At 37.3% G+C, this 15,517-nt stretch overlaps 1 protein-coding gene across 9 annotated transcripts in view; it reads left to right on the top strand.

The window, feature by feature from the left end:
• The window catches only part of fbrsl1 (fibrosin-like 1), an 886,448-nt gene that overhangs the window by 823,683 nt on the left and 47,248 nt on the right, over positions 1 to 15,517 (top strand). For 5 of the 9 annotated variants that reach the window (XM_061907119.1, XM_061907123.1, XM_061907118.1 and 2 more), the window contains exon 10: positions 9,211 to 9,467. In XM_061907119.1, the coding sequence (XP_061763103.1) occupies positions 9,211 to 9,467 (257 nt within the window). Of the gene's footprint in view, positions 1 to 8,865; positions 9,027 to 9,210; positions 9,468 to 15,517 lie in introns of all 9 variants that reach the window. The other 4 variants (XM_061907121.1, XM_061907120.1, XM_061907125.1 and 1 more) reach the window with 2 other exon arrangements.

Below are 15,517 nucleotides of genomic sequence, written 5' to 3'. Positions count from 1 at the left end.
ATAGTTTAAAACAAATAAAGTGTACTTTTGTGCATGATGTCACTAAGATGACATATCAAAACAACACTAAATTAAAGTGCACTTTTTGTACAGAACGCCACTGCAATAGTTTAAAAAAAAATAAAGTGTACTTTTGTGCATGATGTCACTAAGATGACATATCGAAACAACACTCAATTAAAGTGCACTTTTTGTACAGAACGCCACTACAATAGTTTAAAACAAATAAAGTGTACTTTTGTGCATGATGTCACTAAGATGACATATCAAAACAACACTCAAAGTGCACTTTTTGTACAGAACGCCACTACAATAGTTTAAAACAAATAAAGTGCACTTTTGTGCATGATGTCACTAAGATGACATATCAAAACAACACTAAATTTAAGTGCACTTTTTGGACAGAACGCCACTACAATAGTTTAAAACAAATAAAGTGTACTTTTGTGCATGATGTCACTAAGATGACATATCAAAACAACACTAAATTAAAGTGCACTTTTTGTACAGAACGCCACTGCAATAGTTTAAAAAAAAATAAAGTGTACTTTTGTGCATGATGTCACTAAGATGACATATCGAAACGACACTAAATTAAAGTGCACTTTTTGTACAGAACGCCACTACAATAGTTTAAAACAAATAAAGTGTACTTTTGTGCATGATGTCACTAAGATGACATATCGAAACAACACTCAATTAAAGTGCACTTTTTGTACAGAACGCCACTACAATAGTTTAAAACAAATAAAGTGTACTTTTGTGCATGATGTCACTAAGATGACATATCAAAACAACACTCAAAGTGCACTTTTTGTACAGAACGCCACTACAATAGTTTAAAACAAATAAAGTGCACTTTTGTGCATGATGTCACTAAGATGACATATCAAAACAACACTAAATTTAAGTGCACTTTTTGGACAGAACGCCACTACAATAGTTTAAAACAAATAAAGTGCACTTTTGTGCATGATGTCACTAAGATGACATATCAAAACAACACTAAATTAAAGTGCACTTTTTGTACAGAACGCCACTACAATAGTTTTAAACAAATAAAGTGTACTTTGTGCATGATGTCACTAAGATGACATATCAAAACAACACTCAAAGTGCACTTTTTGTACAGAACGCCACTACAATAGTTTAAAACAAATAAAGTGCACTTTTGTGCATGATGTCACTAAGATGACATATCAAAACAACACTAAATTTAAGTGCACTTTTTGGACAGAACGCCACTACAATAGTTTAAAACAAATAAAGTGCACTTTTGTGCATGATGTCACTAAGATGACATATCAAAACAACACTAAATTAAAGTGCACTTTTTGTACAGAACGCCACTACAATAGTTTTAAACAAATAAAGTGTACTTTGTGCATGATGTCACTAAGATGACATATCAAAACAACACTCAAAATGCATTTTTTGGACAGAACGCCACTACAATAGTTTAAAACAAATAAAGTGCACTTTTGTGCATGATGTCACTAAGATGACATATCAAAACGACACTCAATTAAAGTGCACTTTTTGTACAGAACGCCACTACAATAGTTTAAAACAAATAAATTGCACTTTTGTGCATGATGTCACTAAGATGACATATCAAAACAACACTAAATTAAAGTGCACTTTTTGTACAGAACGCCATTAAAATAGTTTAAAACAAATAAAGTGCACTTTTGTGCATGATGTCACTAAGATGACATATCAAAACAACACTAAATTAAAGTGCACTTTTTCTACAGAACGCCACTACAATAGTTTAAAACAAATAAAGTGCACTTTTGTGCATGATGTCACTAAGATGACATATCAAAACAACACTCAAAGTGCACTTTTTGTACAGAACGCCACTACAATAGTTTAAAACAAATAAAGTGCACTTTTGTGCATGATGTCACTAAGACGACATATCAAAACAACACTCAAAGTGCACTTTTTGGACAGAACGCCACTACAATAGTTTAAAACAAATAAAGTGTACTTTGGTGCATGATGTCACTAAGATGACATATCAAAACAACACTCAAAGTGCACTTTTTGTACAGAACGCCACTACAATAGTTTAAAACAAATAAAGTGCACTTTTGTGCATGATGTCACTAAGATGACATATCAAAACAACACTCAAAGTGCACTTTTTGTACAGAACGCCACTACAATAGTTTAAAACAAATAAAGTGCACTTTTGTGCATGATGTCACTAAGATGACATATCAAAACAACACTAAATTTAAGTGCACTTTTTGTACAGAACGCCACTACAATAGTTTAAAACAAATAGTGTACTTTTGTGCATGATGTCACTAAGATGACATATCAAAACAACACTAAATTAAAGTGGACTTTTTGTACAGAACGCCACTGCAATAGTTTAAAACAAATAAAGTGTACTTTTGTGCATGATGTCACTAAGATGACATATCAAAACAACACTCAAAGTGCACTTTTTGTACAGAACGCCACTACAATATTTTAAAACAAATAAAGTGTACTTTTGTGCATGATGTCACTAAGATGACATGTCAAAACAACACTAAATTAAAGTGCACTTTTTGTACAGAACGCCACTACAATAGTTTAAAACAAATAGTGTACTTTTGTGCATGATGTCACTAAGATGACATCAAAACAACACTAAATTAAAGTGCACTTTTTGTACAGAACGCCACTACAATAGTTTAAAACAAATAAAGTGCACTTTTGTGCATGATGTCACTAAGATGACATATCAAAACAACACTCAATTAAAGTGCACTTTTTGTACAGAACGCCACTACAATAGTTTAAAACAATTAAGTGCACTTTTGTGCATGATGTCACTAAGATGACATATCAAAACAACACTAAATTTAAGTGCACTTTTTGTACAGAACGCCACTACAATAGTTTAAAACAAATAAAGTGTACTTTTGTGCATGATGTCACTAAGATGACATATCAAAACAACACTCAAAGTGCACTTTTTGTACAGAACGCCACTACAATAGTTTAAAACAAATAAAGTGTACTTTTGTGCATGATGTCACTAAGATGACATATCAAAACAACACTCAAAGTGCATTTTTTGTACAGAACCCCACTACAATAGTTTAAAACAAATAAAGTGCACTTTTGTGCATGATGTCACTAAGATGACATATCAAAACAACACTCAATTAAAGTGCACTTTTTGTACAGAACGCCACTACAATAGTTTAAAACAATTAAGTGCACTTTTGTGCATGATGTCACTAAGATGACATATCAAAACAACACTAAATTTAAGTGCACTTTTTGTACAGAACGCCACTACAATAGTTTAAAACAAATAAAGTGTACTTTTGTGCATGATGTCACTAAGATGACATATCAAAACAACACTCAAAGTGCACTTTTTGTACAGAACGCCACTACAATAGTTTAAAACAAATAAAGTGTACTTTTGTGCATGATGTCACTAAGATGACATATCAAAACAACACTCAAAGTGCATTTTTTGTACAGAACCCCACTACAATAGTTTAAAACAAATAAAGTGCACTTTTGTGCATGATGTCACTAAGATGACATATCAAAACAACACTCAAAGTGCACTTTTTGTACAGAACGCCACTACAATAGTTTAAAACAAATAAAGTGCACTTTTGTGCATGATGTCACTAAGATGACATATCAAAACAACACTCAAAGTGCACTTTTTGTACAGAACGCCACTACAATAGTTTAAAATAAATAAAGTGTACTTTGTGCATGATGTCACTAAGATGACATATCAAAACAACACTCAATTAAAGTGCACTTTTTGGACAGAACGCCACTACAATAGTTTAAAACAAATAAAGTGCACTTTTGTGCATGATGTCACTAAGATGACATATCGAAACAACACTCAATTAAAGTGCACTTTTTGTACAGAACGCCACTACAATAGTTTAAAACCAATAAAGTGCACTTTTGTGCATGATGTCACTAAGATGACATATCAAAACGACACAAAATTAAAGTGCACTTTTTGGACAGAACGCCACTACAATAGTTTAAAACAAATAAAGTGCACTTTTGTGCATGATGTCACTAAGATGACATATCAAAACCACACTCAAAGTGCACTTTTTGTACAGAACGCCACTACAATAGTTTAAAACAAATAAAGTGCACTTTTGTGCATGATGTCACTAAGATGACATATCAAAACAACACTCAATTAAAGTGCACTTTTTGGACAGAACGCCACTACAATAGTTTAAAACAAATAAAGTGCACTTTTGTGCATGATGTCACTAAGATGACATATCAAAACGACACTAAATTAAAGTGCACTTTTTGGACAGAACGCCACTACAATAGTTTAAAACAAATAAAGTGTACTTTTGTGCATGATGTCACTAAGATGATATATCAAAACAACACTCAATTAAAGTGCACTTTTTGGACAGAACGCCACTACAATAGTTTAAAACAAATAAAGTGCACTTTTGTGCATGATGTCACTAAGATGACATATCAAAACGACACTAAATTAAAGTGCACTTTTTGTACAGAACGCCACTGCAATAGTTTAAAACAAATAAAGTGTCACACAAGATATTTTAATGTCAAATAAAATGAGCTGCATAATAAGAAATCACATAGTGTATGTCCTTCACTATGTGGTAGGTTCCTGTGGGCGTTATTTCCTTCTGTTGTTGACTATTTGACTACAAGATATTTCAATAAGTGTCAAATAAAAATGATCTGTATATCAAATACGGTGTTGATGTGGAAATAGTTGCTTCGGCATTTTGTGGGTGTGGCACCGAACTGAAATGTTGACATGCGGAGTTTCAAGTGATCTTTATTCTCTAGCGCAGTGGTTCTCAACCTTTTTTCAGTGATGTACCTCCTGTGAACATTTTTTAAATTCGAGTACCCCCTAATCAGAGCAAAGCATTTTTGTTAAAAATAAAAAGATAAAGAAGTAAAATACAGCACTATGTCGTCAGTTTCTGATTTATTAAATTGTGTAACAGTGCAAAATATTGCTCATTTGTAGTGGTCTTTCTTTGACTATTTGGAAAAAAAGATATAAAAATAACTGAAAAGTTGTTGAAAATAAACAAAAGATTCAATTATAAATAAAGATTTCTACACATAGAAGTAACTTAAAGTGCCCTCTTTGGGGATTTTAATAGAGATCCATCTGGATTCATCAACTTACTTCTAAACATTTCTTCACAAAAAAAGAAATCTTTAACATCAATATTTATGGAACATGTCCACAAAAAAATCTAGCTGTCAACACTGAATATTGTATTGTTCTATTTCTTTTCACAGTTTATCAACTTACATTCATATTTTTTTTAAGTATTTTTCAATAAATATATTTATAAAGGATTTTTGAATTGTTGCTCATTTTTGAATATATATTTTTTTAAATCTGTCACGCTTTGATAAAAGGATTTGGACTCAGATGCAGATTTGGGACTTTAGACAGGCTTTTATTTTGACAATTTCCTTTTACCTCCCGAGTCAAGAAAAAACATATATAATCACAAAAATAAACGACTCGGCGAAAAGGTTCCAGAAAAGGAAGGAACAACCAAAAATCACTCCGAACGGAGGACAACACAAAAGTAAAGACAAACTATAAACAGTATTTGACAAAAAGCGCTCCAACAGGAGGACCAAAACAACATCTATGAAAATATCCACACGAACTAATCTAATAAAGTATTTAACAAAAATAGTCACTCAAAAAGTTGAGGAATGAATGAAAAACTTAACTGAAACTTGCCACTGAATAACTAAATAATCAAAATTACTCTGCTTAGGAAGAAGAAAGGAAAAGTCAAAATATTCATAAAGGGGTTCAGGATCAAGGGACATAAGCACAAGACAAGGCAAGGCATGGACAAAGACATGGACGCTAGAGAGCACCAATAAACCAGACAATCTGGTACAGAACAAAGGAAGGAGTGAGCTTATAAACACATGAAGGTAATAGGGAACAGCTGGAAACAATCAGAGATCAGGGATGACGTCAGGCTGATGACACAAAACGAAGGGCAAGTGACCTGAAACCAGAGGAGAGTTACTTTTCAAATTAAAACCATAAGACAAAAAACCCCAAAACAAGACATCTCTCACCGCCGTACGCTTTGGCATACCTTCAATTCCCCCCAGGGGTACGCGTACCCCCATTTGAGAACCACTGCTCTAGACAACAGGAGCACTCTATTATTTCAACGCCAGTTGACTAGTCCTAATCCATAGAATATGCAGAAAGTAGTCCTACTTTGGTCATTTCACATTTGTCTTACAAAACCCGAAAGAAACAAATAAAAGTCGAGTAAGTAGTATCAGCCAGATTTGTTTCTTACAAACAGCTTTACACACACGCATCCAGAAAAACAGGTAAGTTGTTCTCACTCCATGTAGATGATGTATCTTTCTAAAAGTCCTTTAAAAGATGACTAGTAATAAGTGATAGTGGCTGAAGTAATGTGGATAGAACTAGAACTAGAACAGTAACTAACAAATGGACGAACATCAAAGCTGGAGGCGAGCAGAATGGAAGAAAGCTGCACGGAATCAGCAATCTGATGACTTCCCAGCAACCACCAATGTTTATTATTGTCTATAATTGCTGGGTTGTTGCTACTGTATTTCCTTGAATTGCCACCGGGGGCGCTAATTAATTTCAAACCTCTTCTCACTCCGGCGCTTACCAAAAGCATGCGGTAAATTTAGGCCTGCGCTTATAAATTTGAGTGTGATGTAAGGATACATCACATGGGGCGGCATAGCTTGGTTGGTAGAGTGGCCATGCCAGCAACTTGAGGGTTGCAGGTTCGATTCCCGCTTGTGCCATCCTAGTTACTGCCGTTGTGTCCTTGGGCAAGACACTTTACCCACCTGCTCCCAGTGCCACCCACACTGGTTTAAATGTAACTTAGATATTGGGTGTCACTATGTAAAGCGCTTTGAGTCATTTGAGAAAAGCGCTATATAAATATAATTCACTTCACCATCATAAAAAGCACATTTAATAAATAAAAAACGTTTTCATGGTCTTACCTTTACTTATAAATGAAGTCCATGCGCAGCTCCTTCTGATCAAAAGCATGGATAACTTGTTTATAGAAGTCTTCCTTATCTTTCTTCAGTTTTTAAAGTCTCTCTGTCTCGATGGAGATCTTCCTTTATTACCTCCTGCTTCGAATGAAAGTCCAGTTTAGAAAACTGTTTTATTTTCGATATGTAATCCTCCATGTTAAAAGTGCAAGCGAGAGGAAAAAATCAACGATCGCTGCTTGTTGTCACTTCTTAGAATAGAATAGAATAGAATGAACTTTATTGTCATTTTATTTGCATATAACGAGATTAAAGACTCCAACTTAAGGTGCGGTAGTGGGAACAAATATGGGGTGAAATAAATGACACAAGAGGTAATAAAGGAAAAACTAACAATTGAAATAAACGGACTACTATCCAATAAAAATAATAAGCAATTCTGTACAATATACAAAACACTATAGAAGTACAAAATACTGTACAATATACAGAGAAAGACAGGAGTACCGAAGTAATAAATAACAATCAGTGACGGTCGTATTTTGCAGCTGAGTAGTCGCAAGAAGGATCACTAGCGCCCTCTACCACCAGGAGGCGGGAGTCATTTAATGACTCATATTTGACACACGCAGCTACGGTATATTGATAAAACATAGCTGCATACTGTTCTTTTTAGCATAGTTTGGACTTTAAATCCTACTGAATAGCTCTTAATCTTCTTCACTTTATGCGATTTCAAATGATTGAAATCAGCCTTGAGTGTGAGTGTGAAATCAGCTTTGGGTCATGACCGAAAGGACAAGATCACGGGTACAAGCGGCCGAAATGAGTTTCCTCCGCCAGGTGGCGGGTCTCTCCCTTAGAGATAGGGTGAGAAGCTCTGCCATCCGGGAGGAACTCAAAGTAAAGCCGCTGCTCCTCCCCATGGAGAGGAGCCAGATGAGGTGGCTCGGGCATCTGGTCAGGATGCCACCCGAACGCCTCCCTAGGGAGGTGTTTAGGGCACGTCCAACCGGTAGGAAGACCCAGGACACGTTGGGAAGACTATGTCTCCCGGCTGGCCTGGAAACGCCTTGGGATCCCCCGGGAAGAGCTAGACGAAGTGGCTGGGGAGAGGGAAGTCTGGGCTTCCCTGCTTAGGCTGCTGCCCCCGCGACCCGACCTCGGATAAGCGGAAGAAGATGGATGGATGGATGGATGGAAATCATCCTCCTCCATTTTGAAAATGATGACGTGACGTGACGAGTTTGACCCGGTGGAAATTCTAGACATGCGCTAATAAAACTAATATTTTGCGAAACGAGTTTGACCCGGCGTTAATGCTAAGCATGCGCTAATTATTTTGCCAAACGAGTTTGACCCGGCAGTAATTCTAGGCAGGCGCATACTATATACCCGGCGGCAATTCAAGGAAATACGGTAAATCTAAATAAAAACACATTTTCCTTCATATTTTTCCATTTTCAATCTTCTTTTAAAAATGCTCCAGGGAGCCACTGGAACGGCACCAAAGAGCCGCGGGTTTCCGGCCCCCTTTTGTAGCAGAACAAGAAAACAAGCCATGAATACCATGAATTGATGAACGTGAACCCCGACTTAAACAAGTTGAACAACTTATTGGGGTGTTAGCATTTAGCGGTCAATTGTACGGACTATGTACTGTACTGTGCAAATCTACTAATAAAAGTTCCAATCAATCAAGCTGCCTCCAGCAACGATGGGTTCCTCCAAAATAGGCCTCACCATGCATTCTGATGAAAGGCATGTGTGTGTGTGTGTTTTCTGCTGGGATGACTCTTGGTTCTCTCCTGTCTTTAGATACCAGTCTGTTGATATCATTCAACCAACCAATCATGTATTGCCAGCCTCATTCGGGGATTCTGATTGGCACATTGTCACAGGCAACTCTCTTGCCGCCACCTATGAGTCCCCACGTAGAAAACCCTCACAGCATGAGCTGGAGAAACAGAGAATGCCAGGTGACTATTTTCTTTCTCTTCTACCCTTGTTGAAGACTGACTGGGCGTCCGTGCCTTTTTTTTTTTTCTTGTGTTTCCACCTTTTCCACTTTCCCTCTCCCAACCCTCTTTTTTTTTCTTTCCTTGTTTTTTTTTTGTTTTTTTTTTTGTTTGTTTTTGTTTTCCTCGCTCTCCTTTCTTGCAGAGCATGACCTCCTAAGGCAGGAGCTGAACAACCGTTTCCTGGTTCAGAGTTCAGAGCGGGGCCGGGGGCCGCCCGCCTCGCCGCTGGCCCCCGTGTCGCTCCTGAGGGCTGAGTTTCACCAACACCAGCACATGCACCAGCACCAGCACCAACACACCCACCAGCACACCTTTACGCCCTTCCCCGCCGGTCTGCCCCCGGCCGCCGTCCTCTCCCCGCCCACCGCACCTCCCATGGTGCGTACCCAGGCCAGAAATGTGAGGATAAGTAAAAAAAAAAAATAGTAATAAAATCAAATCTAGTCATTTCCCTTCCCACTCGTCCAAATCTCCTCCTCGATCGACTCCCCACCTGTGTTTCTTTACCCCCAAATTACCTTAAATGTCCCCGAGTTGTAGGAATACTCCCCCACAAAAAGTACTGGTTATGTAGAAAACTGATTAACATTATTATTAAGATAGGCTCCAGCGCCCCCCACAGCCCTGAAAGGGACAAACTGTAGTTATTATTACATGTATTACACTCATTCAAACACACCGTCGCTGACCTGATACACACTCGTCTCAGCACGTCTAATTCTAATTATTTCATGTTTTTTTTGGTCAGGAAATCACCTTAAAGATAGTACCGTATTTTTCGGAGTATAAGTCGCACCTGAGTATAAGTCTCACCTAACGAAAATGCATGATAAAGAAGGGAAAACACTTATATAAGTCGCACTGGAGTATAAGTCAAATTTAAGGGGGAAATTTATTTGATAAAACCCAACAAATCTCCTCCTCGATCGACTCCCCGCCTGTGTTTCTTTACCCCCAAATTACCTTAAATGTCCCCGAGTTGTAGGAATACTCCCCCACAAAAAGTACTGGTTATGTAGAAAACTGATTAACATTATTATTAAGATAGGCTCCAGCGTCCCCCGCAGCCCTGAAAGGGACAAGCAGTATTTATTATTACATGTATTAGACTCATTCAAACACACCGTCCCTGACCTAATACACACTCATCTCAGCATGTCTAATTCTAATTATTTCATGTTTTTTTGGTCACCTTAAAGATAGTACCGTATTTTTCGGAGTATAAGTCGCACCTGAGTATAAGTCTCACCTGCCGAAAATGCATGATAAAGAAGGGAAAACACTTATATAAGTCGCACTGGAGTATAAGTCAAATTTAAGGGGGAAATTTATTTGATAAAACCCAACAAATCTCCTCCTCGATCGACTCCCCGCCTGTGTTTCTTTACCCCCAAATTACCTTAAATGTCCCCGAGTTGTAGGAATACTCCCCCACAAAAAGTACTGGTTATGTAGAAAACTGATTAACATTATTATTAAGATAGGCTCCAGCGTCCCCCGTAGCCCTGAAAGGGACAAGCAGTATTTATTGTTACATGTATTAGACTCATTCAAACACACCGTCCCTGACCTAATACACACTCATCTCAGCATGTCTAATTCTAATTATTTCATGTTTTTTTGGTCACCTTAAAGATAGTACCGTATTTTTCGGAGTATAAGTCGCACCAGAGTATAAGACGCACCTGCCGAAAATGCATGATAAAGAAGGGAAAACACTTATATAAGTCGCACTGGAGTATAAGTCAAATTTAAGGGGGAAATTTATTTGATAAAACCCAACAAATCTCCTCCTCGATCGACTCCCCGCCTGTGTTTCTTTACCCCCAAATTACCTTAAATGTCCCCGAGTTGTAGGAATACTCCCCCACAAAAAGTACTGGTTATGTAGAAAACTAATTAACATTATTATTAAGATAGGCTCCAGCGTCCCCCACAGCCCTGAAAGGGACAAGCAGTATTTATTATTACATGTATTAGACTCATTCAAACACACCGTCCCTGACCTAATACACACTCATCTCAGCACGTCTAATTCTAATTATTTCATGTTTTTTTGGTCACCTTAAAGATAGTACCGTATTTTTCCGAGTATAAGTCGCACCTGAGTATAAGTCTCACCTGCCGAAAATGCATGATAAAGAAGGGAAAACACTTATATAAGTCGCACTGGAGTATAAGTCAAATTTAAGGGGGAAATTTATTTGATAAAACCCAACAAATCTCCTCCTCGATCGACTCCCCGCCTGTGTTTCTTTACCCCCAAATTACCTTAAATGTCCCCGAGTTGTAGGAATACTCCCCCACAAAAAGTACTGGTTATGTAGAAAATTGATTAACATTATTATTAAGATAGGCTCCAGCGTCCCCCGCAGCCCTGAAAGGGACAAGCAGTATTTATTATTACATGTATTAGACTCATTCAAACACACCGTCCCTGACCTAATACACACTCATCTCAGCACGTCTAATTCTAATTATTTCATATTTTTTTTGGTCAGGAAATCACCTTAAAGATAGTACCGTATTTTTCGGAGTATAAGTCGCACCAGAGTATAAGACGCACTAGCCGAAAATGCATGATAAAGAAGGGAAAACACTTATATAAGTCGCACTGGAGTATAAGTCAAATTTAAGGGGGAAATTTATTTGATAAAACCCAACAAATCTCCTCCTCGATCGACTCCCCGCCTGTGTTTCTTTACCCCCAAATTACCTTAAATGTCCCCGAGTTGTAGGAATACTCCCCCACAAAAAGTACTGGTTATGTAGAAAACTGATTAACATTATTATTAAGATAGGCTCCAGCGTCCCCCGCAGCCCTGAAAGGGACAAGCGGTAGTTATTATTACATGTATTAGACTCATTCAAACACACCGTCCCTGACCTAATACACACTCATCTCAGCATGTCTAATTCTAATTATTTCATGTTTTTTTTGGTCAGGAAATCACCTTAAAGATAGTACCGTATTTTTCGGAGTATAAGTCGCACCAGAGTATAAGACGCACCAGCCGAAAATGCATGATAAAGAAGGGAAAACACTTATATAAGTCGCACTGGAGTATAAGTCAAATTTAAGGGAGAAATTTATTTGATAAAACCCAACAAATCTCCTCCTCGATCGACTCCCCGCCTGTGTTTCTTTACCCCCAAATTACCTTAAATGTCCCCGAGTTGTAGGAATACTCCCCCGCAAAAAGTACTGGTTATGTAGAAAACCGATTAACATTATTATTAAGATAGGCTCCAGCGTCCCCCGCAGCCCTGAAAGGGACAAGCAGTATTTATTATTACATGTATTAGACTCATTCAAACACACCGTCCCTGACCTAATACACACTCATCTCAGCATGTCTGATTCTAATTATTTCATGTTTTTTTTGGTCATGAAATCACCTTAAAGATAGTACCGTATTTTTCGGAGTATAAGTCGCACCTGAGTATAAGACGCACCAGCCGAAAATGCATGATAAAGAAGGGAAAACACTTATATAAGTCGCACTGGAGTATAAGTCAAATTTAAGGGGGAAATTTATTTGATAAAACCCAACAAATCTCCTCCTCGATCGACTCCCCGCCTGTGTTTCTTTACCCCCAAATTACCTTAAATGTCCCCGAGTTGTAGGAATACTCCCCCACAAAAAGTACTGGTTATGTAGAAAACTGATTAACATTATTATTAAGATAGGCTCCAGCGTCCCCCACAGCCCTGAAAGGGACAAGCAGTATTTATTATTACATGTATTAGACTCATTCAAACACACCGTCCCTGACCTGATACACACTCATCTCAGCATGTCTAATTCTAATTATTTCATGTTTTTTTGGTCACCTTAAAGATAGTACCGTATTTTTCAGAGTATAAGTCGCACCTGAGTATAAGTCTCACCTGCCGAAAATGCATGATAAAGAAGGGAAAACACTTATATAAGTCGCACTGGAGTATAAGTCAAATTTAAGGGGGAAATTTATTTGATAAAATCCAACACCAAGAATAGAGATTTGAAAGGCAATTTAAAATAAAAAAAGAATAGTGAACAACAGGCTGAATAAGTCTAGGTTATATGAGGCATAAATAAGCAACTGCTATGTTAACCTAACATATTATGGTAAGAGTCACTCAAATAACTATAACATATAGAACATGCTATACCTTTACCAAACTATCTCTCACCCCTAATCCATAAATCCCATGAAATCTTGTACGTCTAGTCTCTTACCTGAATGAGCTAAATAATATTATTTGATATGTTACGGTAATGTGTTAATAATTTCACACATAAGGCACATAAACTATGAAAGAAACCCCGACTTATAGTCCGGGAAATACGGTAAACAACGTAAAGATGATGTTAAATGTCATTTTTTTGGTCAAAAAGACCATTGAAAGGCCTCCAAAGTTGCAGATGAGAGACCCAATACCTGTGTCTTGCCAAAATAGCCGGTTTTCAAAGCACTTTGCGGGCGTGGGGCCAATTATCTGCATTTCCCAGATTAGTACTGAGGGGTGGGGGGGGGGAAAAAAGTATCTGACTAATCATTCATCATTTCCAACGTGCAGCAAGTCAGGCGAGAATCACAATTTTTCTCCGTTGGCGTGAGTCTAATAGATGTCATCCATCATCGCCTGACCTCTGATTAAGAGCCGGCGGTCCCATTAGGGCCCGCTTTTAAATCGCCCCCATCCTGTAGCTTAGAAATCAAAGCTCCGATAAGTCCTGAGAATGCATAAAAGTCAACAGACATGCTTTGATCAGGCTCAGTTGGACTGTGACAGCACACAATCTTTACTTCCACCATGCAACATGAGATCACTCCTCACTTCTTTCTCCTTCCATCGTCATCTACTGCTGTGACTTTGTGTCTTTTTATCCCGCTGCAACGACTTTGGTTTTCCCTGACCCCCATCCTGTTAGTGGCGGTCTGGTTCTGTTCTTCAAACGCATGCTTGGAGAAGCAGGATTAATGAATGAGTGATGTTTGTTGGTTGTTTCTGCTGTTCTGCCATGAAAAGCCACATGTATAACCACACTTTCTCTCTCCCTCCTTCTTTCCCTTTCTCCAGTTCTGTGTCATTTCAGCTATGTAACACTCCTTGGCTAATGGGAGTAAATCGTGAAATTTAAGAGTATTTGTTGATTGTTCAATGCCCTCGTCAAGCAGCTGGCTTACCAAACGGCACCACTGACCCACTCCCTCTGCCACAAGGGCGGGGTTATGGATATTTTTTAAAGAATGAAAGATGAAGCTTTAATCAGACAAAGCTGTTTACTATGAAACCGTGTCAGGCACCACAAATGTTCCTCTCTCGCCCTTTACAAGGCCATAAAGCAGGGGTGTCCAAACTTTTTCCACTGAGGGCCGCACACTGATATTTTTTCATTTTCAAAACCAATACAATATACACTTTTTTATTTTTTTTTAAGTGTTGGGGCTCCCTCAAGTTAGGTCTTAAGGACCCAGAAGGGTTTCAGTAAAAAACAAGGTTCAAAATAAGTCATATATTATTTTTTCCTTAAAACCCTTGAATCGCTAATTCTACTTCATTATTTGTTTTACTTTTTACAAGCTTTATGTCGAAACCCTATTTTTTTAGGCAAAATACACAATATTTTTCCACAAAAAAAGATTTTCAAAACCAATACAATATATGCTTTTTTTTCAAGTGTTGGGGCTCCCTCAAGTTAGGTCTTAAGGACCCAGAAAAGTTTCAGTCTTAAACAAGGTTCAAAATAAGTCATATATTATTTTTTTCATAAAACCCTTGAATTGCTAATTCTGCTTCATTATTTGTTTTACTTTTTAGGAGCTTTATGTCCTATTTTTTTAGGCAAAATACACAATATTTTTCCCCAAAAAAAGATTTTCAAAACCAATACAATATATGCTTTTTTTTTAAGTGTTGGGGCTCCCTCAAGTTAGGTCTTAAGGACCCAGAAGGGTTTCTGTCTTAAACAAGGTTCAAAATGAGTCATATATTATTTTTTCCTTAAAACCCTTGAATCGCTAATTCTACTTCATTATTTGTTTTACTTTTTACGAGCTTTATGTCGAAACCCTTTTTTTTTAGGCAAAATACACAATATTTTTCCCCAAAAAAGATTTTCAAAACCAATACAATATATGCTTTTTTTTTTTTTTTTTTTTTTTTAAGTGTTGGGGCTCCCTCAAGTTAGGTCTTTAGGACCCAGAAGGGTTTCAGTCTTAAACAAGGTTCAAAATAAGTCATATATTATTTTTTGCATAAAACCCTTGAATCGCTAATTCTACTTCATTATTTGTTTTACTTTTTAGGAGCTTTATGTCCTATTTTTTTAGGCAAAATACACAATATTTTTCCCCAAAAAGATTTTCAAAACCAATACAATATATGCTTTTTTTTTTTTTTTTTTTTTTTTTTAAGTGTCGGGGCTCCCTCAAGTTAGGTCTTAAGGACCCAGAAGGGT

This window comes from Nerophis ophidion, linkage group LG07, assembly GCF_033978795.1.
Source record: "Nerophis ophidion isolate RoL-2023_Sa linkage group LG07, RoL_Noph_v1.0, whole genome shotgun sequence".
In the NCBI taxonomy this organism is placed as follows: domain Eukaryota; kingdom Metazoa; phylum Chordata; class Actinopteri; order Syngnathiformes; family Syngnathidae; genus Nerophis; species Nerophis ophidion.
The sequence above is the reverse complement of the archived record's forward strand: the minus strand, read 5'-3'. Positions and strand labels throughout refer to the sequence as shown.